The sequence below is a fragment of the Orbicella faveolata genome, unplaced genomic scaffold (assembly GCF_042242905.1).
Source record: "Orbicella faveolata isolate gen_17 unplaced genomic scaffold, um_ofav_v1 contig_46, whole genome shotgun sequence".
Lineage (NCBI taxonomy): Eukaryota > Metazoa > Cnidaria > Anthozoa > Scleractinia > Merulinidae > Orbicella > Orbicella faveolata.
This window is the reverse complement of record NW_028301576.1, coordinates 33535520-33560689: the sequence shown is the minus strand read 5'-3', so window position 1 is coordinate 33560689 and position 25170 is coordinate 33535520. Positions and strand designations below refer to the sequence as shown.

The following is a 25170-nucleotide window of genomic DNA, read 5'->3' as shown; positions in this document are numbered from 1 at the left end:
GCCTTGCAAACACACGTTAAATGGAAACATGCATGGAGCAGAAAGCTCTTCTTATTGTGAAATACCCTTATTTGAAAACCATTAATGAATAGAGTAATTTTCCAACATGAAAACTATGGAGTCATACTAGTCATAGTTCTGAAACCCTGTGGCCATTAAATGTTACTTTCCATCATTTGCATTTCTTCCCTCACTGGAGTTGTTATGACCACTTGTACCCTGGCTTGGATTAACATAGTAGGCGTGACTTGGAACTTATTTGCCAGAAGGCGCAGGCCGCACCATCATTTCCATCATACGTAACTCGTGATGTGAAGTTTATATGAAATAATTCATATATGAACTGCGGTTGTAGATGAAAGTGAAGAAAATGATCATCGCAGTAAATTTTTCTTCACTTTCATACGTAACTCATGTTGACGGTTTAGCTCACACTGCCTCTCGTAAAACTTCATAAATGCCTCATCCCTTGATTTCCCTTCTTTGATCATCAACGCAGTGAGGTCACGCGAAGTTTGCTCGAGGGATCTTTCTTTGGCCTTTGTTTTGTGTGACTTTTGCGTGACAGCATTCTCCTCTAAATCACCCTCTGTGGTCGACTTGGAACGGTTGGCTACGTTAGCTGATCGCGCATTTGTCACGGTTGTTGAATCAGGAGAGCGAGAGTTAATTCCGCTTTCTTCATCATCTGTCATGTTTGCATCGTGATGTTTATTACTTCTAAGGACAAAGAATGGCGGTAAATCATAGTAACCATAATCCAGCGTTGATTCATTGTGAGAAGATTTACCATCGTCTTCGGAGCTATCAACTTGATCGACGTCATCGATTGTTTCTAGACGCACCAAGTCAGCATGTATTTCGGTGAGTACTGGGTGGAGTATTTGCAGCCACTGAGGTTTTTGGATACGAGTTCTTTTCCCACTGCTAGACTTAATTCGGTTGTTGTATATCTTCCTCTGCTTTTTCATCCACTTGTACTTGATTCGTAGCTTGCTGATGGTAGTCTCGATTTGTGGATGATCTCTGCATTTCCGCTCACCAATCTCCTCCTTAACCTTCTCTGCGACACCAGCGATAGCCAGACGATCGTCAAAATTCTTCTTTATAGTCGCAAAGATCTGCCTGTTTGATGCCTTCTTTGCCGTTCTGGTCTCCAGATGAAATAAAAAGGATTTTTTTCTCATCAACAAGAACCGTGGCAAACTGAGTTAATAGACCCTTTGCAGGATCCGGTCACATGGTACTGAATTAATTACGCTGGGACGCAAGTTACACAGTGGGACTTCCAAAACAAAGGAAAGTCGGGCTGGACTGGTACGAGTTCCTTTGTTTTGGAAGTCCCACTGCGTAACTTGCGTCCCAGCGTAATTAATTCCGTACCATGTGACCGGATCCTGCAAAGGGCCTATTCAAAGTTAGACCATCGTCGCTTGCGAGATCCCTTACGTCTCGGCGCCATCTTGCCTGAACTGTGAATTTACGCGTCTCAAAGTTAATTCGTATCAAGAAATGCGGATCAAATTCAAAACCATAGCTATTGTTAAGTTTTAACGGACTTGCCGTGGAAGGTAACTTTGAGCTAATCCCCTGAGTGTCGAAAAGAATGACTTGTAATACACGCGGGAGATTGAAATTTTCGCCAAAAGTGAAGGAATGACTAATTTTTGCCCCGGGCACAGGCGACCCAAGCATTCAATGTTATCTTTTTTTTGCATTTTTATGCAAACGTTCAGCGTAACGTGACATACGGCATATACTATTACATAACGACCGAATTTGACTACGCAAAACGTGACTCTGGCCTTACAGCATATGGAGGTGTTGTGTTACGACGGTTTGAATTTATAAAGGTTTGTATGGGAATGCAACGGTTTTGCTTGAAAAGTAATTAATCTTAAATTTTGCGAATAAAATCTACTTACCCTGTTGCTGTGTTGTATTCTTTGTTGTTTGTCAGCTCCTCAGGCCGATCTAATGCGATTTCGGCGAGTTATCGTGTGGGGCAGGAGCTGGCAAACAACAAAGAATACAACACAGCAACAGGGTAAGTAGATTTTATTCGCAAAATTTAAGACTAATTGACTTTTCAAGCAAAACTGTTGCATTCCCATACAAACCTAATCACCTCAGCAGCCGTTTTTTGGAATGTCACGCAACGCTCCCCTCTTTGGGGGGAGCGTTGCGGAGGAGACTAATACAAATTCAAACCGTTGTAACACAACACCTCTGTATGCTGTAAGGCCAGAGTCACGTTTCGCGTAGTCAAATTCGGTCGTTATGTAATAGTAAATGCCACTTGTCACGTTATGTTGAACGTTTGCATAAAAGTCAGACGACGATCGAATAGTATCCCATGATACATCTGGTTTAGGCTTATATTATCACTGCGTACGTGACGTCATCATTCATTCCACGCTCTCTGGATGAAGCCATGGTGTGCTTTCACACTTGTCTGGATTCTGTGGCTTCTGCTTTTAAGAGTACCTAGTTAGTTTATATTCAGTGCGTTTCAAAGGAGAATTTTGCCGTTGCAGTGAAGGGTTTTACTTGTGTTTCGTTGGTCTGTCGAGAAATACATATAAGCTATGTGGAAACCATTGACGAACGAACAAGAGCTCTCGTTCCTGTGGTTGTTGTGAATTCGCCTACGGACGAATTATTCGCTGGGGTAAGAAGCCCTGTGCTGATACGAATAAGTTACAGCAGGTACATTCTCCGAAGAGAAGTTCAGGGGTTTTCTGATTTTTCTTTTGACATTTCTTGTCCGCTTCTTAACAGGCTTGTTCCGTGTTGTGCCGTTTGCTGCATGACATCTCTTGATTACGGCTCCATTGAACTATTGAAATTTACGAAGTTAAACACTCTGTTATGAAGGTTAGTTATCACTGCTGAGCATTTTGCAGTTTCGGAAAGAATAGTAACCAAAACACCTTCGAAAATAATCATTTTGACTCTAAAAGATGACCAAGCTCGGGAATAAAGCGCTAAACGAACTGAGACTTGAAGCAGACATTCACACACGCAACACTGGTAATTGCACTGGTATGTTACGAAATTTCAGTCCACTTCGATCGCTTGAAAGGTCATAAAAATGTGGGTACTTCTCGGTACTTCTTCGCCAAAAATCATTATTATGTCTATATTTTGTGGCGTGATGCCCAAAAATCGAAGACATCAACATACTGTGCAAAGAAAAGCGAATATTCACGACCTTGTTACGGGTCAACGAACACTTTGTGATGCGAATAGTCACAGAACATGAACAACGACAAGAATACTATAATAAGGCGGCGCTCTTTAACACTTACAAATCATTATAATCGCGTCAAAGATTTAAAGAATGCACTTTTCTAACCTTTTACTGCAATAAAAATAAGAAATAGACTGTGGAGAAAACCACGTTATTTCACGCTGAAATCCATGATAACTTCGATGTTGCGTCACGTACGTAGAAAATTGCATCATGGGATACTATTCGATCGTCGTCTGCATAAAAGTGAAAAAAAAAAAATAACATTGAGAGCTTGGGTCGCCTGTGCCCTGGGGAGAGGGCAAAAGTTGCATTTTTCACGGCAGTATCAGCTACCTAGGGGTTGGTGGTCAGGGCACTGAATGTCGCTTATGACTCCATGTTGAGAGAGCAGAGAAACGATTTCCCTGTTATTAAGTCAGTAGACTCATTCGCGTGTTTTATTTCACAGCTTTTTAAAAGCATTAAATCTCGCGATGGATAAAAAGGTTTTTTGTCTTTAAAGCTGTAACATCTAAGAACGTTCGCGCTAAAATTTGCCAGTCGATAGACTTTTAAAAATGTTTACTACAATCAGATAATAAATAAATAAATATACATTTATGAGTTACTTGTGTCAAAAATGCAAAGAAAATGGGGGTCACCGACTTCGTTTCAGAGATAAAGCGTGTGGAAAACTACCCTGATTTTGAAAAATTGGCGCACGTAGTTTAGCATAGTCTACAGGGGTTTATAGTTAAAAATATTGAAGGTGAGTTAACGGAGGCAAACAGTCCGTGTCATATTTTGTAGAAGTGGGTCTGTTGCATAAATAATTTCAAATGTTGCCAACGTTTTCACAAAACTTCACCCTTCAAGAGGCATTTGAAACCATCGCACATATAAACGAAGAGCTAAAAATAACGGAATTCGATGGGGCATTTTGCAGAAAAATTCAAACTTCTAATCGATAGATTTTTTAATTTGTCCAGACAAGGGTTTGATTTGGTCAGGAAAAGATTAGTCGTAGCCTAGAACATTAATGAGAGGTTTAACAAATTATACAGAAACATCCCTCGCTTGAGGTTTTTATTTGTATAAATCCCCGAAAGGAGGGATTTATACAGATAAATCCCTGAAAGGAGGGATTTATACAGATAAATCCCTCATTAATAATCATACATTCAATTCATAAGCCCCGCTCTTCCCTGCTACATTATCAAGCCCTCCCCGGCCTTTCAGATTGTTAATATTGATTAGGGTTGTAAGTTAAATAAAGGTTGTTGAATAACAAAAGAAAAAGTGTCAATCATGAAAGGCCGCTATCATTGATAGAGTGACGTAATTGTTTTGAGGATTTTCGACGCTTATTTAGTCGCAAAAAGAACTTGTTTTCAGCAAGGTTCGCTTTGAGTTTCGCGCTACTCAGCTCGCAGTATCATGGCGAAGAGCTCGCAAGGCCGCTATCATGAGTATGAAACACGTAAAAGGTATCTTAGTTCATGCGTAACTATAAAATAAATATCACGTGCAATTCAAGAGATACATTGACCAGCGTACATCAAAGGAGTCTTAGCGAAGAAGCTACCTTTTGTGTGCTTAGTACTCATGATAGAGTGACATAATTGTTTTGAGGATTTTCGACGCTTATTTAGTCGCAAAAAGAACTTGTTTTCAGCAAGGTTCGCTTTGAGTTTCGCGCTACTCAGCTCGCAGTATCATGGCGAAGAGCTCGCAAGGCCGCTATCATTGATAGAGTGACGTAATTGTTTTGAGGATTTTCGACGCTTATTTAGTTGCAAAAAGAACTTGTTTACAGCAAGGTTCGCTTTGAGTTTCGCGCTACTCAGCTCGAACGTGTGTGTGTTCAATGACATATCTCAAAAATACTACAGCGGAAAGTCAAACTAATACATGCAATCTATAGATAAATAACCATTCTATTAGAATTTAACAAAAAAAGGCGAAACTTCAAATCGGAACCATAAAAAAATTCAAACCAAATGTCCTACCGTGCACATATTTATCGATGGGCGAATTTCAAGACTACAGTAGGGAGATACCCCAATTTCATTGAATATCTCAAAAATACTACAGCGGAAAGTCAAACTGATACAGTATCCATCCAATACGTATCCAATGGTATTCTTTGGAATGCATCTCGTGATTTGAATGTTTTTATTATACAGCACGAGAATTAAATGCGTTTAACCGTTTATGGAGTAAACGTTTTTCTAAATACATCTAATGTTATACGGATTTAAACTGTTTGAAGTTTGGATTTTGAGTTTATTTTCGTTGAAACGCTTTGGAAAGAGTAACTTTGTTCTCAATAGAATCGGCGGCTGAACGTGTGTGTGTGTTCAATGACATATCTCAAAAATACTACAGCGGAAAGTCAAACTGATACATGCAATCTATAGATAAATAACCATTCTATTAGAATTTAACAAAAAAAGGCGAAACTTCAAATCGGAACCATAAAAAAAAAGAACGGCTCCTTTAGGAGCCAACCAACTGCTCGAAAGTCAATGACCCGAATGCTTTAACTCATTTCTTAGGTACCACGAGGTACCACTGTTTATTATCATTTAATATTATGATTTATAATATACATACTGAGATTTACACACTGAAAAGGCGCAGAGTAAATTTTCATTCGCAAAGTTCCTATAGAATGGCATAAAGACACGCGCACCGTTTTATATCTCTTAAATAAAAAACAACAACCAATTTGCGTTTTTGGATATGTGAAAATTGAGAAACAATATCCTGAATTTCAGAAAATCTTAAGAGAGAATAAAATATTCTATTACTTTGAAACGAATACTCACTCATAAAATCCATGATTAATTAACTTTTACTGGAAGGGAAATGAGAGCCCTTCCCTTAGGATTCAAAACAGTTCAAGATTGTCCTGCCAATCTACAGAGTAAATTGTGGTTATAAGTCGGCGTGACTAAGCATAGATACTGAGAAAAAAAAATTGAGCGCAGTTACTGACCAACGAACATATCTATTAATATTGTGAATAAACGACAAAGATCTAAAAAAAAACTATGTATATCTATGTGGTGCAAATTAACAGTTTTCCTTAAGTTTCCCACTTATTTACAATTTGTTGTTTTTTATTTAAGAGATATAAAACGGTGCGCGTGTCTTTATGCCATTCTATAGGAACTTTGCGAACGAAAATTTACTCTGCGCCTTTTCAGTGTGTAAATCTCAGTATGTATATTATAAATCATAATATTAAATGATAATAAACAGTGGTACCTCGTGGTACCTAAGTTGGCAGTTGGTTGGCTCCTAAAGGAGCCGTTCTTTTTAATTGGCTTTACTCGCCAAGACGAAATCTACGACTTTTCAAGTGGGCTTTATCTACGTGGTATCTAAACGAACCACCGCGGGAAAAGGTTTTTCCGCAACACCTAACGGTTCCTGGCCATTTCGTCTCGTCGACAACATACTTTCTCCACCCCAGTTCTTTTAGACGCCCTAGTGCTGTACTTGTGTTTGTCATTTATATAAGTGGCATACTCCTTTAAATAATTTGGGCAACTGCCATTTATAATCTTATGCACCATACAAAGCTTCCTTAGCCGTATGATGTTATAAATAGGGATCCAACCTAAATTACTGAAAAGATTAACTGAATTGTCAAGAATATGAGCATCTAAGATTAACCTAACACATCGATTCTGTATCCTGGCGACTAACTGTTAAATGTAAAAATGTGTTCTACTTCATTAGATAGGGTTCGTACGCATTCAGAATGACAAAAACACCTGGATATTCAAGGACGTTTCTAGTGCCCTTTATAATACTATGTGCTTAGGCGCATTTAAAGAAAGAATAATTTCCCTGATGATAATCTACAGAAATTCTCATAGTTCTTTTCTTCCTCATCTGAGGACAACATCTCTTCGTCTTCCTCTTCCTCTTCATCTTCTTTCTTGGAGAGAACTTCTTCCACGACCTCAAGGAAGGGAGAGGCAATTCTGAAAAAAAAATAACAATTTGCATCATCAACATTTATTAAATGGCTACAATAGTAAGCACGCTCTGAATGGATCCAGAGCGGGCATTATTTTCTTGTAATGACTGGGCATTATGAAAAAATTTTCTCAGCTCAACGGGTTTTTTTTAGTTGTGAGAAAAAGCTACTTGCAAGGGGCAAAAACAACAAAAAATGCCGACAAAATGAAATGATAACTATCTTTTCAATAACTGAAAGAAAAATATAAGCATAACGATACTTCATTAGTATGAGCAACTAGGAGAACCTGTAGTGTTTTTTCCCTTGATTCTACTCTTTTTTTGAATAGTGCTTAAAAGGCCTTATTATAAATAACTTATTAACCTCTTCCGTTCGGTCATTACAGGAGAATCTCATACCTCGACCTTGATGTATTGACCTCGATTTCGTTCAGTCAATACATCAAAGCCTCGGTCTGAGATTCTCCTGTAATGACCTGTTTCTTTGTTTTGGGACACCAATATGGCTGCCATGACATCATGTGAAAACATTCCATATAAATTCGTTATAATTATTATTTTACAGTAGAACCCTGGAACTCCAACTCTGATAACTCGAACAAACCTGCTAACTCAAACAAACTTCCATTTCCCTTGGATTTGATCTCACTTTTCAGTCATTTTTACTCGGTTAACTCGAACTCGGATAACTCAAAAACCCAGCTAACTCGAACAAAATCTCGTTTCCCTTGATCAAAATTTGGGTCAAATTTACCCCGATAACTCGAATTCCGGTTCTTGCAACTCACCATGGTTGCCCATTTATTACAGCAACAAGAAAGATCACGTATTTGATAGGCTTTTTCCACTCTTATCTAAGAATTCATGATTGTGTTAGACTTTTGATTCGGACGCCGTTCAGCAATATGGAGTTGTGTTGTGCATGTGCGTGGCTATAACAACACCGAGGGAATAGTATGATATGCCAGCCGCAGTCACAGGAGTGCGGCCAGTTTGTAGCAAGAAAGATTGTTCTCATTATTCTGAATGTCCAGAGACTTACCTCGCACGCTGGTATGCCCTCTTTTTTTTTATCTTAATTTTTTTTGGGAATAACCTCTGGGAAATCCCTCACATCTTCAATTTTACAAATCTCGGTTTTCAAAACACCTCACCACCACAGAACTTCTGCTTTGTAAGCCAACTATCTGAAAATGATGACCCTTAAGCAACGAAGAAAAGTTTGATGTTACAGACGTTACAAGTTTTGTTACTGTGTGAAACTTGTTTGCAATGAAACATAAGAGTACTATTTACAATATGAGTGGCAGTGTAGTATCCGCAGTTATAAACAAGAAAATGTTATAAAATTCCAAGAATACATTGTAGGGTATTGTGGTATGAACAGAGTACTCACTCTTTGTTTAAGCTTCTAGTGATATACAGCATTTGCTTAAATTGTATCTTCTAGCGGTAATCTGAAACATTAAATATAAACTGTTTTAACGTGTTTCCCTCCAGTTTTAAAGAGTTTTTTTAAGTTCCTATTTCAATAGGTCAAAATTTATTTTAAAGTGCACGATAATCGTTTCTTCAGAAATAGTAAAGAAAAATAGAAGCCCATTAAACCATAAAGCTTTACTATTCATAAAGAAACTATTCAACTACATTATTGTAGGTGCACTTTAAACTTCATTAAATTGAATAAATAAAAGGCGAGTGCGTGTGCTGTGTGCAGATTTAAAGCAGGCGGGGATTTATCAGAACAGCACGACGCGAAGCGGGGAATTCTCAACACTTTGCGAGTGTTCTGGCAGCAGTGCTACCGTGCTGCGTGCTGATTTAACCAATCAGAGCGTGCGTTATATTGTAATTATTTTATAATGGCATATGCAAATAATTTACTTACATGTTTTTTTAGTATATGGTATTGAAAACTCCCTGCTGAGGAAAATCTGCTCCCGCAGCATAACACAGGTTTCCTACAACAACATAATATCAAAAAATTTTTTATATATATAACGAGACTTTCATAGTGTAAAGCCTATGAATAGAAATCTATATGCTATATTTTCACGTGCGAAAAACAGCGATACGTCCAATCAGCGTCGCGTACAGCTTTTCAGAGTGTAAAAATATAACCAATCAGAATCGTCGATCAATCCTCAGCCAATCAGAGAACGAGAAATAGCACTTTACTGGCTTCCCAGGCGACAGAGGAAAAAGTTGTTTTGTTTTGAAAGTTATTACTCCCAACGGCAGATTTTTTGTCAAATTTTTGCAATGAGAAAAAGATGTCTAGATATCGAAGAGAAAGAGCTGTTGGTTTCTACTTCCCGGCGAAAGATCGATGATTCAAGCTAAAAACTTTGCCATCCTTGAATCTAAAATGTGACCAACGATAAACAAAAGGATAGCTCAACGACAATTCTACAAACCTATGATGTAAGAAACTCGAAGAGACTGGCAAAAGAACTAAAAACAAGGTATTTTTCTCTCATATTTCTTCCCGAGGAGTCAACAAATTGGCTTCATCTTTCAAAAATTGTAGGCTTGATGTTTTTCCTTTTCTTTTTTTGCTATGATTTCGACATGATACAGCTGTAGTCTTCACCTTTAGAGTACTAGTTTCATTCTGTCTTATCTTAAGTCATTTACTTATTGAATAAAAGTTAAGAAATTCTTGTATTTTTGTTTGCAAAAGATTTGTCGGTAAGGACAATGTCGTCGGTAAGCTTATCTTCAGTTTAGCCTACTACATCCACCAGGCACGCTTTCTTTCAAATCACTTTTATGCAAAAAACGTCTCGTTATATACATAATAAACAGACAACACCATAGAAAGTGCTTGTACGGGATTCTATTCACTCGTTGTTTGTGTAACTACGAAAAATTGGATCAAATCGCTTTGAAATTGCCATGAAATCGCCGTGAAATTGCAGGTTGTTTACACGCGAGATTTTGGGTTGCGATACGCAAAAATTGCAGACCGTGTCGCACGACAAAATTGCTAGTGTAAACAGGCCTTAAGCGTGGTTTTCACTAGCGACATAAGCACCAGTGAGGACAGGCGCAACATAAGCATAAGAGTTGGAGCATGCGCACAAGGTCTGAAAGCGTATAATTTTGGTACCAGGCTTCCTCAAACGTCGGCTTGAGCTTATACTTATGTCGCGCCCGTCCTCACTACACTGGCTTATGCTTATGTTGGTCCGTCCTCACTTGACATAAGCATAAGCACAAGAAAATCAAACTTGTCTTGTTTTTCTTGTGCTTATGCTTATGTCGCCCCCGTCCTCACTGGCTTATGCTTGTGCTTATGTCGCTATAGTCTGGTCGTCAAACAAAAAATATATATGTTACCTGGAAAAAAATCGAATAGAAACAAATTTGGTATCAAAAGACGCAGAATGTTTAGGAGAATAACATATCCAAAATCCCCTAAAATCCGTTTTGGGGAAAAATTTTTATTAGCGTTTGAAATTTATGTCGAGTGTTTACATAATTATAGGGGGAGCGCCTAAATATATTATCAATATATCAGTACAATTTCCAGTCACGTAAGCGTAGTTTAGTTTATAAAACATGTACCGCTACTATAAATAACAAGTATTTGGTTTTCTGTTTTGTTATCAAAAGCTAAACATTTGCCAGTAATTGTATAGTGGGCTTCCTGTGTAGAAATTGATTGAAATGCATGGCGCGAGGTTGTCATAGTGGAAATTAGGTAATTCTAAACACGATTTTCTTCCAAATTCCGATGCCATCAATTTCGATGATTTTAGAAGTCATAGCAAACTCATTAAATATAAAATAGCTACAAAAAGGTTTATCTTTAATAAAAACATTTCAATGACCGGTGACCTAGCTTTCGTTGCGGGCTTTTCTGAGCTTTTAGAGCCTGCAAGCCCTTGTTTTAAAACCCGAGCCAGAGCCTTTGGATTTTAAGCATTCGAGCGTAAAAAAATCCGAGTCCGTTTGGGATTTGAGGAGTCGTGCAACATGTTGAAGGATTTTCGTCGTCATTTTTCCACGTTGTGGAATTGTAACAGTTAGAACAAATCAGGGCAGATTGGAGAACTTCTTTAGCGATTTGAGCTGTCAAAACTGAAAAGGACAAATCGACAATCTTCTCAATCTTCTACGAATATAACACTCGATCTATAGCGATAAATTTATTACAGCAAGTATTTATTAATTACAAATTGTTCAGCAATGTTGCTCGCATTACCACCCAGCTTATAACTTGGCGCGCAGGTTGAGAAAGTTTGTTAAGGTGCGGTAATACGGGAAAATCGTCCAATACGATCCACAATATTTTTGTTACAGGTTGTAGAGCAATGTTGCTCGTATTAACACCACACGCACAACAAAATTCAATGTAGCAGTTTGCGGGCTGCTAGTTGCAAGAAGTTGAAAATCCTTCTATTTTGTTGAACAAGTTTTCGCAACCTGTAAAATCGATTTTTGTTGCATGACAAGTTGCGTACAGGATAGTAATACGAGCAACATCCTTCAACAATTAACTTGAAACACAACAATGTTGCGCGCCCAGTTGGGCTATTTTGTTTGTTAAGGTGCGGTAATACGGGAACATCGTCCAATATGATCCACAAGATTTTTGTTACAGGTTGTAGAGTAATGTTGCTCGTATTATCACCACACGCACAACAAAATTCAATGTAGCAGTTTGCGGGCTGCTAGTTGCAAGAAGTTGAAAATCGTTCTACTTTGTTTAACAAGTTTTCGCAACCTGCAAAATCAATTTTTGTTGCATGACAAGTTGCGTGCAGGATAGTAATACGAGCAACATCGTTCAAGAACTTGAAACGCAACAATGTTGCGCACCCAGTAGTTGGGCAATTTTGTTGCTCGTATTACCGTACATTTACACAAAGTAGAACCACTTTCAACTTCTCACAACAAGTACTGTAGCGCACGATCTGCAACATCAATTTTTGCTGCGCACGAGGCGGTAATACAGGTAACATCGCTCTACAACCAGCAACGAAAATGTTGCGCGCCAAGTTGGATCAAATTTTTGCCATATTGCCGCACCTTAAAACGAACCTCCAGTATCACGACTAAGTTTCAATGAAATTGCATTGGAAATCTAGCATTCCAATCGCGAATCGGGATCCCTGCCTTATTATTATCGCTCTAATCATCGTTCCAGTTTCAAAATTGCATAACTGGAATTGGCTCACCAGTGAAATTTATTACTTGGAATTTACGTTTAATTACTTTGCATTAGCATTTTCATTGTTAAATTAACAATCAATACTAGAGGCACCTGACCCCAGGAAAGATCCAACTTCAGGATGTCAACCTCTGGTTGATGGGAAAGGTGTGATCCCATACTGTGCATGGTTTGAGTTTTGACTTAAAACATGCATGTGACTGATCCGACTTGATAACTGACATGTTCATGTTTATAAATATATCTGTGTCACCAAATTTATTTGTTTCTTTAAGTTTACTTATCGACATTTATGATTAAGAACACTCACTTGTGAAAAGACTTTTGTTTTTCAGTACTGATTGTGCATAAATCATTATGGGAAAAAAGTGCAAAATATTCAAATGCTAATAAAACTTTTTCCCCATGACGGATTTTAGGGGATTTTGGATATGTTTTTCTCCTAGACATTCTGCGTTTTTTGATACCAAACTTGCTTCTATACGATTTTTTTCCAGGTCAAAATGTCTGACGACCAGACTACTAGTGAAAAACCACACTTTACGTTGCAAATAAACGTTTTTCAACCATGACCAGCGCCAACAAAATTTAAACGAACGAAGTAACTCAAACTAAGTAAGAATATTTCTATTTCATCCATTTGCAACCGACCTGAAAAACTCCATTCATGTGTTATTCAGTTGAAGCTCCTAGAATTTATAGTTTCACAACAAATTACTACACAATACAACAACATATCTTACATATTTTCCTTGATATGTTTCCTCCAAGAACCTGTTTGCGAGTGTTTTTTAGGATGGAATCCTCCTTTCCATTTGCCCGACAGCACTATTAATAAACGTAACTTGGCAATCCAGCAATCTTGAGTATGAAAGAACAGCAAGAACCAAGATATAACTCATTATACAGCTATGTAACAATCACCGATAATCACTTTGCCTTCGACAAATAATTGTTAAGTATTCCCGCCTGACTGAGTTATTTTACTAATCTGCTTGAAACATTTCACCCGCTTTGTATTACACATATGAAATGGGGACAAACTAGAACCTCCAGAAACATCGACCTCAAAAGGTACAGTATTTTTTAATTTGTTTTTGGATCATGTTCAAACTTGAAATGAAAAAATAAATTTAAATATACTGTACCTTAGAGAATAGATTAATGAATGCATAAAAGAGTGAGCAAATGTGACATCACTATTTTTATTTTTCAATTTTGAAAATGGGAACCAAAAGGACAAACTGATTTGTTTTTGGATCATGTTCAAACTTGAAATGAAAAAATAAATTTAAATATACTGTACCTTCTTAGGCCGATGTTTCTGGAGGTTCTTCTGAGTCGTCCTCTGGAAAGGAATCTAAATAAGTGAATAGATTAATGAATGAATAAAAGAGTGAGCAAATGTGACATCACTATTTTTATTTTTAAATTTTGAAAATGGGAACCAAAAGGACAAACTGATTTGTTTTTGGATCATGTTCAAACTTGAAATGAAAAAATAAATTTAAATATACTGTACCTTTTGAGGTCGATGTTTCTGGAGGTTCTTCTGGGTGGTCCTCTAAATAAGTGAATAGATTAATGAATGCATAAAAGAGTGAGCAAATGTGACATCACTATTTTTATTTTTAAATTTTGAAAATGGGAACCAAAAGGACAAACTAATTTGTTTGTTCTTTTGGATCATGTTCAAACTTAAAATGAAAAAATTAATTTAAAAATACGGTAATTAAGTTAATTACGTATTTTTTGTGATATCAGCTCTTGACCACTATTTGGATCATGTTAAAAGTTTACCCACTAAGACACATTCACCCACTTTGTGCTAAACAGAAATATAATTTACTACCTGCTTGATGTTCATACTCCCTATTGTAGTTTCCTGACTTTGGTACATTACAGATAATATCTTGTAGAAATGGCATAATAACAGACCCCGACCATCCCTTTGTTGCGGAACATAAATTTTAATTATTAGTAGGTAGACCTCCTCACCATGACTAGACATCTGCTCATAAGCAATCCTGTCAGAAATGTCAAGCAATCTTGTGAAAACACAGAAATTGTCATTGATCATTACAAATTCTCTTAACCTAGAAAGAGTAAATATTCTATTATTCTGAATGCCCAGAGACTTACCTCGCACGCTGGTATGCCTTTTTCTTTTTTCATCTTTATTTTTTTAGGAATTACTTCTGGGAAATTTCTCACATCTTCAGTTTTAAAAATTATGTCACACTCATCCTCTTCTCGGCTTTCGAAACATTTCACCACCACAGAACTTCTGCTTTTGAAGCCAACTATCTGAAATGAAAAAGACACCTATACAGTGAATATAGTAAAACAAACAAAATATAATCATCTTAATAATAACAATAACACCATGATCACCTAAGCAACGAAGAAAAGTTTGATGTTACAGACGTTACAAGTTTTGTTACTGTGTGAAACTTGTTTGCAATGAAACATAAGTACTATTTACAATATGAGTGGCAGTGTTGTATCCGTAGTTATAAACAAGAAAATGTTATAAAATTTCAAGAAAATGTTATAAAATTCATAACCACTGAACACTTTATAAGTTTTGAAAAATTCTTTTTTCCATCTCTCTTGTGGAATTGCCCCTAACATCATATCTCTATGACAGTCAAATTGACATCTCAAATTGACATTACTAATCTCTCATAGCCATGTTATTATAATAATAATATACAGATAGACATTTAGACACTGGTCTCATGCAGTCAAAACAGCTCAAGCATGCAAGGCCCTAGATAATGCTATTGAGTTGACTAGTCACCTCAAGTTTTCAATAAAAAAAATCCCCGTTCTCAGGTGTTTTATACCTCTGCATGGCAATTGTTGAACTAAAAATTCAAGCAGATAATTTAATTCAAGTTTGGAGTCAGAGTGAAATCAACTCAACATTCAAATAATATTAAATTTTATAAAATGCCCGAGTAAATGCGCGTGCTGTGATTGGTCAGTTCGAGTTCATTATAACTCGATAAAGTACGAGTGCATACGTCACGCGCGTGCTTTATCGAGTTTTATAAAATGTTTGAGTAATTGCGCGCGCTGTGATTGGTCAGTTCGAGTTCATTATAGCTCCATAAAGCACTCTGCTTACGTCACGCGCGTGCATTATAACTCAACATATGCACGCAAGCTACGTCACGAAAATTTTGCCCTGGACAAAATTTGAGAATCAGCTAGTCCGTCCGCCATTATGGCTGAAGAATTTCCACGGTTTCAACTCGGGTTCGAATTCCTGAACGCCGAGAAAAGTAGCAGCGTTAAGGAGTCTCAAAATGAGGCACCTGTTCCAAAGAAAAAACGGTTTGCAGAACTGACAGAAGCGGAGAGAAACCGGCTTTTGGTGGAAACGCAAGCAAAGTCTACGAAGAGCTTGACAAATTGGGCAGTAAACGCTTTCAAAGGTATGAATTTACGTAAACATGACTACAATCCAATACACATCTCAAACACTAAAACTTAAAACCTGTTTTAATTTAAAAGGCAGAATGACGAAAAAAGCATATTACAATGCTTCCTAAATAATGAGTTATATTGGCTTATCTACATCTTTGTCAACAAAAAGCAACATTTCACTTGTTTATACAATTAAATGTTTTCTAGCAGCTGTTGCGTATATCATTTAACAGTTAACCACTCGAAATACGCTTGCAACACTTAAAGGCTGAGTTGGAAAAAATGTTTTCTTTTCCTAGAATGGGGTGCACAAAAAGTTCCTGTGCTGCCAAAACTAGAGGAAATGAGCGACGAACAACTTGACAACAGTCTGTCACAGTTTTATACAGAAGCACGAAGCAAAACGGGTGAAGAGTACAGCAAGTCGTCCTTAATTACGTTCAGAAATGCAATAGAGAGGCATTTGAACAACCCACCTTATAACAGAAGTTTGAAGCTAAATTCTTCAACGTTTTCAAATTCCAACCGTATGCTGAACGCCAAAATTAAGAGCCTGAAACAGCAAGGGAAGGAAAATGTGCAGCACAAAGAGGCCATGCCAGTTGACGACTTGCAGAAATTGAAAGCTGGTCCAGTATTAAGCCTTGCAAATCCATGGTCTTTGCTGAGAAACGTGTGGTTCCATGTTGTTCTCTACTGGTGTAGAAGAGGTCGTGAAGGGCAGAGAAATTTGAAGCCGACGAGTTTTGCATTTGAAGTAGACGAGCAAAGCAAGCGCTACGTTACTATGACCCACGACGAGACCACCAAAAACCATCCCGGTGGACTTCAAGACCGATCCAGCTTTGAGAAGACGGTTCGTATGTACGAAACAGAGAGTGAGAACGACGGCTACCGAGCGCTGAGCTTGTATATCTCCAAGCTGAATCCGAAATGCGAAGCCTTATTTCAGCAACCTCGACGTGACTGGAATGAATCCGCCATCACATCCGAAATCTGGTACGAAAACCGCCCGCTTGGTGTCAACACTCTTGGAAACATGATGAAAGAAATAAGTACAAAGGCCAAGCTTTCCAAAGTTTACACAAATCACTGTGTTCGGGCGACAGCGATAACCTTGTGGTCTCAAGCCGGTTTGTCAGATCGCCACATCTGCCACATTTCGGGACACAGAAACCCGAATAGTCTCCAGCATTACAATTCTCGTCCGTCGTCTATCCAGCTCAGGAAATGTAGTGATGTCTTGTCTACTGCTCTACAAGGGGCCGACCAGACAAAACAGAAATCTCCACAATGCGATGAGCCTTTTAGTCAGCCAAAAGCAGCAGAAGTATCAGGCAGAGTGGTTGAAACGCACAGCCTATCATCCACCACAACGATCCACAGCGAAATGCTTGGCGGCATGTTCAATTCTTGCACAATCGGTTCAATGCAAATCAATCTTTATCCTCCTAAGAGCAAAAGTCAGTGAACTGGGGAACTGCTTCAGCTTTCGAAGATTCTTTTTGCTGTAATAATTTCTTTAGAACCGTTCTGACTTTTTTTAGAAAACGTTTGTTTCTTGCCACAAAGGGAACGGTTTTACTTTTCATTCAGCATTTAAGCCAATAAAAAGAAAGCATGTACATGTAAGGAGAATACTTATTTTGATTAATTAAAATTCGCAATCCTTTTCTTGTTTAATATGTCTTTATGTTAATGTGGTGGTTTACATTTTATAAAAGAAATAAAAAAACTTGCCCTTCGTGCATTGTTGAGTTATATAAGCACTTGGGAATTTTTAAGAACACTCGAGAAGTGCGAGAAGCACTCGGCTGCGCCTCGTGCTTCTCTATGCACTTCTCTCGTGTTCTTAAAAATTCCCGCGTGCTTATATAACTCAACAATGCACTCGGGCGCGTTTTTTATTTCTATAATAATGCACGCTGCTTACATCACGAGCTTTAACGCGCGCAATTTCTTTAACATTTCATAAAAGAAATAAAAAACTTTCTCCTCATGCGTTGTTGATTATATAAGCACTTGGGAATTTTTAAGAACACTCGAGAAGTGCGAGAAGCACTCGGCTGCGCCTCGTGCTTCTTTATGCACTTCTCTTGTGTTCTTAAAAATTCCCGCGTGCTTATATAACTCAACAATGCACTCGGGTGCGTTTTTTATTTCTTTAGTAAAATACTGTACCTTGGCAGGCCACCAGCCAAAACCAACATACTTTACTATGACAACTTGGCCCATAGAGTACATCTAAAAAATAAATAAGTAAATAAATTAAAATATGTAATGTTCATGCTAGGGCTTTTACGCACCATAACACTGATTTCATAGTATCAAACAAACAGTAAATAACTTCTTTTTTCATTCATAAGACAGACAAAGAACTTGTCTGATATGAAGATGGCATGGCAATTTTGGAGGGACATTGCATAGCATCTATGGCATCATATACTAAAGCATATACGGTCGCATTTTTTCGCATAGAAATAAAGGACCTCTAAACAGCCAAATAGTGCAATCTTCCTATCAATCTTCCTAATTTTTGAGAAAAATTATCTCATTCAACTTTCAAACTCCTCCAACGGTCCGTTGAAATAAGATCGTTATTTTCCACAAACGCAGAGGAAGCCTCAGTGATTAAAGCTGTTTGTTTGCCCAAACAAAAGACCGATACTGAAGTTTTGATAAGTTGTTTTCCATCAAAGAAAAGCGTCAGCGAAGAAAACATTGACAATCGATAGAAATATTCTTACCTTCCCGCCGCAGTTTGATGAGCTGTTCAGTTCGAAATAACGATCGACTCGTCCTCGCTATTCGAACTGCGCACGTGACTTGTTCGGCCAACAATCGGTTGCCCGAACAAGTCACGTGCATCTAGCCCGCGCTGTCGATGCTAAGATGGCGACATCCATGAACAACAGAAATTTGAAAAGTTTTCAAGCCTGTCTTTGTACCCGGATAGGTTTTGTACATCTCAAGAATTTTACGGAGAAAACATCTTTCAGCAGTTCAAATCTCATCGGGAAATGTTACGATGATGTCAGCATTAACTCTTTCGCTTTCTGAGGTCCAAGCGAGCTTTGAATATTATCGTTGAGCGTTTTGTGCACTTCACTTGGAAAAACGGTCAGTACAAAATGCAGACTGCAGACTGCAGATTGCAGACTGCAGACTGGGTACAAAAGCAGACTGCAGACTGCAGACTTGGTACAAAATGCAGACTGTCATTTGAAACTGTTTTTTGCCATCTGAAATGTGATAAAATTTTTCAATGTCGTATTCCACGAAAACTCGCATTACCAGGGAATGATCTTGCTCCATTACTCGAAATATACTTTTTGAATGCAGTCTCGAAGGTCAATTCCAAAATAAAAATATATTCGTTTTCAAAAAGAAAATCAGACTGAGGCCAAAACAATGTTCATTAAAAGAAATGATTTCATTTTGTGTAAAAATTGTGTGGTCTTCATGATCGGATGTGACAAAACCACAAATGTAAACAATCGATCGATCAGTCACGGAATCGTGTCCTGAAAAAATTCTCCAGATTATAATTTTGGTATTATCCTGGTTTACGAGGTATAAGTATTTTTATATTAGGTAACACACATTGGTAAAAAGAAGGTCATTTAACTGCTACTTACCGCATTACCTCCGAAAGGCCGCCATGACGAACTAGACTTGCCACAAGTCGACCTCACGAAGCGAGCGAACCGAGCCTAAAAGCCCACGAAGCGAGTGAAGCGAGCCTAAAGGCCGCAAAGCGGCCGTGCAAGTGACGAATAAACACCCCAGAATAAACAAGACGAAGGACTTTATTGAAACTCTATGACGAACCCGCGAAGAGGCAACTGAAAGCGACCATGTGTTGGTCAAGTGTCAGTGTCATGTTGCAATGAATGTTGTAATTTTAAGTTATGAGATCTTGCGCTTGAAGTAAGAATGCCTAAATGATGTTTAATAACGGATCAACCTTCGAGACTGCATTTAATAAGTGAATTTTGAGTAATAGAGAAATAATTTTCCCTGGTAATGTGAGTTTCCATAGAATACGACATCGAAAAGGGATTGCGTGACAACTGGTAAGTTATAAAATGACAGTCTGATTTTGTACCCAGTTTGCAGTCTGCAGTCTGCATTTTGTACCCAGTCTGCAGTCTGCATTTTGTACTGACCGCTTGGAAAAAACTCAGTAGTCCCCCTTCGAACTTCTTTCAATAGATGGCAATCTATTCAATAGATTGAAAATCCAAATCAGTCGATAATAGCATGAATCGTATGGTGCAGAGTAGAAATCAATCTGACAGATAAAACTGAATGATGTTTGGTTTTATTATATAATTTTTGTTCTTCCATTAACCCTACAGGTCAGTATAGTCACTGAGGAGATATTTGATAACATACAGAAGGCCTTAGAAAACCCAGATGACTTTGACAAAGAAACTAAAATGGCTTTGACACGCCTTTTAGATGTAATGGACAAATCTAAGGAGCTCCTGGAGACATTGAAAGTCCCTCAGAAGACAGAATCAAAGTTTAATGTGTTTTTGGCTTGTAAGGTCATTCAGCCACTTACAGGTGGCACGTGTATAATTAACAGTGTCAAGGACGAGGACAAGGTTGGGATGACAAACAGTGATGTAAAACTGCCAGATGACTTTGGCTTAACAGGAATAGCAATGGGTATGGTCATTATTGTTGTATTTTTTGTAGTATCTTTGTTTCTATACCTACTCTTTTTAGTTAACTTCCTGATTTCTTACTCTCTCTAGTTAATTTCCTGATTTCTGTAACTTTTTTTTAGTTAAGACATGACCCACCTAGATTAGCCTGTTAGCCTGTTACTTTCTACCCTGGATCCAGAGGGGGCTAATAACTCAAAGCGACTTGTTACTGAAACAACCCGATGATGGTAGCCCCCTCTAGACACCCGAGTTAAAAATTTCTGCTTTTTCGGGAGAATTGAATCACTCTCACCATCAGAAAGAATTGTCTGATTGGTCGCATTGATCACGCACCACAAACTGTTTTTTTTTTTACAAGTTTAGCAAGAGCATAAAATGGGCGGAAAAGCGCCAAAAAAGTGCATTGCTAATTCACCAGCCAGGGTAGTTACTTTCATTCACAAAGAGTCATAGAACACATTTTGGCAACACCAAGCTGTGAAAATTTTGACTGCAGATTTGAATTCTTGGGTTTTGCAGATTTGAATCGGGTTTTGCTCATTCTTACGGGTTATGAAGATGGCTATTATGGTGAGCCAGATATTATTGCTTGCCCAAAGGAACAGTCTCAAAACGTAGGACCAGGAGCAGGTATGTTGTGGTACAAATTTGCCTGTTCAAGGAGAAGAGGATGAATGATGTCCCTGTTTGCCAATAAAATTCACCACAGTGGGGAAAGCAGCTGTTTGTAATGTCACCTGCATGCATGTGCCATTGCAATACATATCAGTCTATTATTATTCTTATTCAATATTTTTGCCATAAGTTATAAAAGGGACCACATAGTTTTAGCATCTACGATGTAAGTAGAGGTAATATTAACAGTCGCTATTTCATAGATTATTCCAATGTAGTTTGGTATCAATTCCGAACAATGGTCACTTTCAATTTCAACTTTGTACATTGCGCAATGTTTGATGCTTTTGTCTGCTCTGTATAGATCAGAACATTTATGTACATGACTGCAAGCAGTACACACCACCCAAATATTTTTTGAGTGGGCCAGTCATGGTAGCCTGCATAGCAAGTGTTTTCCTGGAGCTTCAGCGCTCAGAGAAACCCGAGTTTGTGGCCACATGGGAAATAGGGAGAGCAAAAAATGAAGAGAGGGGTAGGGGTAAGAAGGAAACGCTCCATAAGCAGATAAGTATGACCATTGCGTCAGAGCAAAATCAACTGTATTAATGGGGTAAATCTAAAAGCAAACTGAGGCTCACAGCAAGAACAATCTTTCTTGCTACAAACTGGCCCCACTCCTGTGACTGCGGCTGGCATATCATACTATTATAATTCTGGAACCATTACAATTTCTATGGTACACCATGTACCCCCTTATTGTATAAAGCTCTTGTCACATACAGTAGTTGTGCATATATTTAATGTTGTTCTCCCCTTTTTGCAGTTGCCATTGACTCAGTACCTTCTGTTGAAGAGCCTGATGAAACAGGTATATTATAGTTTCTAGTCCTTGTTGTCGCAGTGCCGCTCAAAGCATCCTGGCCTGATCCCAGAGTAATTCAGGGAATGGACTAAAGGATTGAGGATTTTTGTTACTATTCCATCGGTGTTGTTATGTGAAATTATTGTCTGCGGTATAAAACACATGATGACAAACAACGACCAACAAACAACCCTTGTCAATCAAATGGTGTGATGTCATCGATCATGTGACTCGTATCAAAGACCTTGAATATCCCATGCATAATAAACAACCAACAACCCTTGTCAACCAAATCTTGATCGTGTTACATAACTCAATTAACGGCACGATTCTCTTGAAATGCTTTTAAATACAACACGTTTAAGGTATACCAACAGGTCCTTTGATTGGTGCGGCAAGAGACCTATGATTGACATATTTTATCGCACATTTCTTGTCATTGTTATCGTATATTCACTTATTTCAATTTCTTTCCAGAGGACGACCCAGAAGAAGCTCCAAAAAAATTGACCTCAAAAGGTACAGCATTTTTAAATTTATTTCATTTACATGTCTAATTTGTCTATAGATACATCTCCTGCAATATGATGCCTATGATTCATGTGTTTTATACCGCAGACAATAATTTCATATAACAACACCGGCGAGGGAATAGTAACAAAAATCCTCAATCCTTTTATCCATTTCCTGATTTACAGGTGTTCCTCAACCAAAGAAGCCTCGTACTACAGGTACAAACTGTAACACTTTTGGAATAATCTGCCATATTATAGTTTTTGTGGAATGATTGTCTTTTGAAAAACGCTGTTCGCCAGCCAACAGGTCCTTTGATTGGTGCGGCAAGAGACCTATGATTGACATATTTTATCGCACAATTCTTTCATTGTTATCGTAGTGATAAGATCGGCGTCTGAATCAACAACGAATTCCCAACGGCGCATGATAAGATCGGGGTTTGTTCCCGTGTACGATACGGATGAGTGCACAAAAGTCGTGCTATATTGCTATGGTATAATAGTGACCGCACGCCACACTAAAGTATAAAAGGCTTATTCTTTTCGCAGAAAGATAAAATATTGTATTATTCTAATTTGTTTGCAGGTGCCTCCCCAGACAAAGGTGTTATTGAAGGGAAAAAAAGTGTTTCAGAAAAGACAACGATATCAGCACTGTCCCAAACCATAGCAATGGCGCTAACATTTGCAAGAATTCAACAGAAGCGCCACAGTGAACACCACACGTTTCCAACACTACGGGTGCATCCCCTCGGCGTTGACATCATACTTCACAATGCTGTATCAGATCATTTAATGTTGACTTGTTTGGCATGGTCGAAGTCAGCGCTTTTTATTTTGTGGTTGGTGCTACACCATAACCTATTTAGTTTTCGGCAAGTGCCAAAAGGGTACGAAGGGTATACATCCGGCTTTCTTGATTATATTGAATTCAGTGGTGCCATGAAAACAGAACCTAAGTACCTTGTTTTGAAGAATAGTTTTGAATTGAATCAAGAGGAGATTCAGCGGGACTATAGCATATTTTTTTAATAATAAGAAAAAATGCAATAATGCAAATTACTGTCCCAAAGCATAGCAACAGCGCTAACATTTGCAAGAATTCAACAGAAGCGTTGACATCATACTTTGCAATGCTGTATCAGATCATTTAATGTTGACTTGTTTGGCATGGTCGAAGCAGCGCTTTTTGTGTTGTGGTTGGTGCTACACCATAACCTATTTAGTTTTCATTATATACTTTACATTATATATTATTAAAGTACTCGATTATATTAAAAACAGTGGTGCCATGACAACAGTAAAAATGAGAAAAATGCAATAATGCTTTTTAAACTGACTAAAAATTTGTAATAATTTATTCAATAGCCATTTGTATATTAAAGTTGCCTTTGAAAACAAACTTATCGTACACAATGTTACCTTCTGGGATCGAGAGTGTGAGTGTCCCTAGTCCTGGGGTAGGCTCAGTTCCAGCCGTTGGGGTTTCGTGCGCCCGCGATACTCTCCCCCGTAACGGCTGGGCGCACGGGCTAGCCATTGTTCCTCTAGACCAATCAGCGAGTTGCCCCTGGCATATTAGCGTATTTTCAGTTTCTTCAGGGTCTAGTGAGTGCGTCCATACAAGTCCGAATTTCAGGATAACCTGGCATATGGGCGTATTTTCTGTTTCTGTAGGGTCTAGCGACTACGTCCAAGATAATCTGGCATATGAGAGTATTTTCAGTCTATATAGGGTCTAGTAAGTGTGTCCCATACCATTCCGAGTTTCAGGATAACCTGGCATATGAGTGTATTTTCAGTTTCTTTAGGATCTATTGACTGCGTCCATACAAGTCCGAATTTCAGGATAATCTGGCATGTTAGCGTATTTTCAGTTTCTATAGGGTCTAGCGACTGCGTCCATACCAGTCCGAATTTCAGGATAACCTGGCATATGCAATCCCACTTCTGACACCAAAATTGTAACCGGCGGCAAGGCGCACAACCGTGAATAAGCATTGCAAGGTGGTTTGACAAAAGAATTTATTGAATTTCACATGAATTTATACAAAAACTAAAACGGGAACGAGAACTTCGAAGAAAGTTCTTTGTCTTGTTCTACAAATCCATAATGCTATCCTCCTGGATTGTGACTACACTGAATATTATACTCGTTTGGGACCTACTTTTATTAGAAACCCTGCATTTTTTTATTCAGTCTGCACTCAGTCTGCAACAAATATGTTTTATTTGCCTTTTAAACATCCTTTGAAACGTTTTTAGTTCTATTTAAAGATTTTTTGAATCATATATTGACAAAAAAATGGACAATTTGAAATCGGAAGAATAAATCAATTTAAACCAAATGTCCTACCGCACACATATTTATCAATGGGCGAATTTCAAGACTATAGTAGGAGAACAATTTGATTGAATATCTCAATAGTAAGTAATTCATAAAGAAACAATTGCTCATTTGCGAAATTAATATCGTGCAGGATTTCGTTGCATTAGCATCGTGTACAATCAGCCTGACTGCATCACTTATTTTTACAAAAGGATATTTTTGTGATTTTTACAAATGGCCACAAATAGCTTGACAGTAGTTGAGAGGATATTAACGGAGGGGCGGGTAGCTTAAATCTTTACTTTTTAGTAGTGTACATCAA

General features: G+C 38.0%; 4 protein-coding genes across 8 annotated transcripts; 2 read left to right on the top strand and 2 right to left on the bottom strand.

Moving 5' to 3' along the window:
• Positions 1 to 302: 302 nt before the first annotated feature.
• LOC149099890 (uncharacterized) lies at positions 303 to 1450 on the bottom strand. Its single transcript, XM_089278377.1, has one exon. It carries the CDS (start codon positions 1185 to 1187, stop codon positions 375 to 377), a length of 813 nt encoding a protein of 270 aa, XP_089134503.1. The 5' UTR covers positions 1188 to 1450; the 3' UTR covers positions 303 to 374.
• A 4332-nt stretch (positions 1451 to 5782) lies between these two features.
• LOC149099888 (uncharacterized) lies at positions 5783 to 18671 on the bottom strand. Its single transcript, XM_089278386.1, has 10 exons — positions 18593 to 18671; positions 18027 to 18089; positions 14553 to 14717; positions 13933 to 13974; positions 13717 to 13770; positions 13154 to 13271; positions 9120 to 9192; positions 8628 to 8688; positions 8274 to 8433; positions 5783 to 7233 (listed from the first exon to the last, which is right to left on the bottom strand). The coding sequence occupies exons 2-6, from the start codon at positions 18087 to 18089 to the stop codon at positions 13242 to 13244; spliced, it is 354 nt and encodes a 117-aa protein (XP_089134512.1). The 5' UTR covers positions 18593 to 18671; the 3' UTR covers positions 5783 to 7233; positions 8274 to 8433; positions 8628 to 8688; positions 9120 to 9192; positions 13154 to 13241.
• LOC149099889 (uncharacterized) lies at positions 15457 to 17528 on the top strand. Its single transcript, XM_089278365.1, has one exon. It carries the CDS (start codon positions 16189 to 16191, stop codon positions 17314 to 17316), a length of 1128 nt encoding a protein of 375 aa, XP_089134491.1. The 5' UTR covers positions 15457 to 16188; the 3' UTR covers positions 17317 to 17528.
• A 51-nt stretch (positions 18672 to 18722) lies between the features above and the next one.
• Positions 18723 to 23921, top strand: LOC110061932 (uncharacterized). 5 transcript variants are annotated; one of them, XR_016203892.1, is made up of 8 exons: positions 18723 to 18878; positions 20207 to 20524; positions 21076 to 21154; positions 21504 to 21680; positions 21966 to 22010; positions 22482 to 22523; positions 22623 to 22735; positions 23106 to 23218. XR_016203892.1 is itself a non-coding variant. In XM_089278359.1 (8 exons), the coding sequence occupies exons 1-8, from the start codon at positions 18738 to 18740 to the stop codon at positions 23549 to 23551; spliced, it is 1281 nt and encodes a 426-aa protein (XP_089134485.1). In that variant the 5' UTR covers positions 18723 to 18737; the 3' UTR covers positions 23552 to 23921. The 5 variants fall into 5 exon arrangements, 4 of the variants coding, with proteins under 4 accessions (XP_089134485.1, XP_089134487.1, XP_089134486.1 ...); XM_089278359.1 differs by having other exon boundaries at positions 22703 to 22735; positions 23106 to 23921; XM_089278361.1 differs by lacking the exon at positions 21504 to 21680 and having other exon boundaries at positions 22703 to 22735; positions 23106 to 23921.
• The last annotated feature ends 1249 nt before the right edge of the window (positions 23922 to 25170 follow it).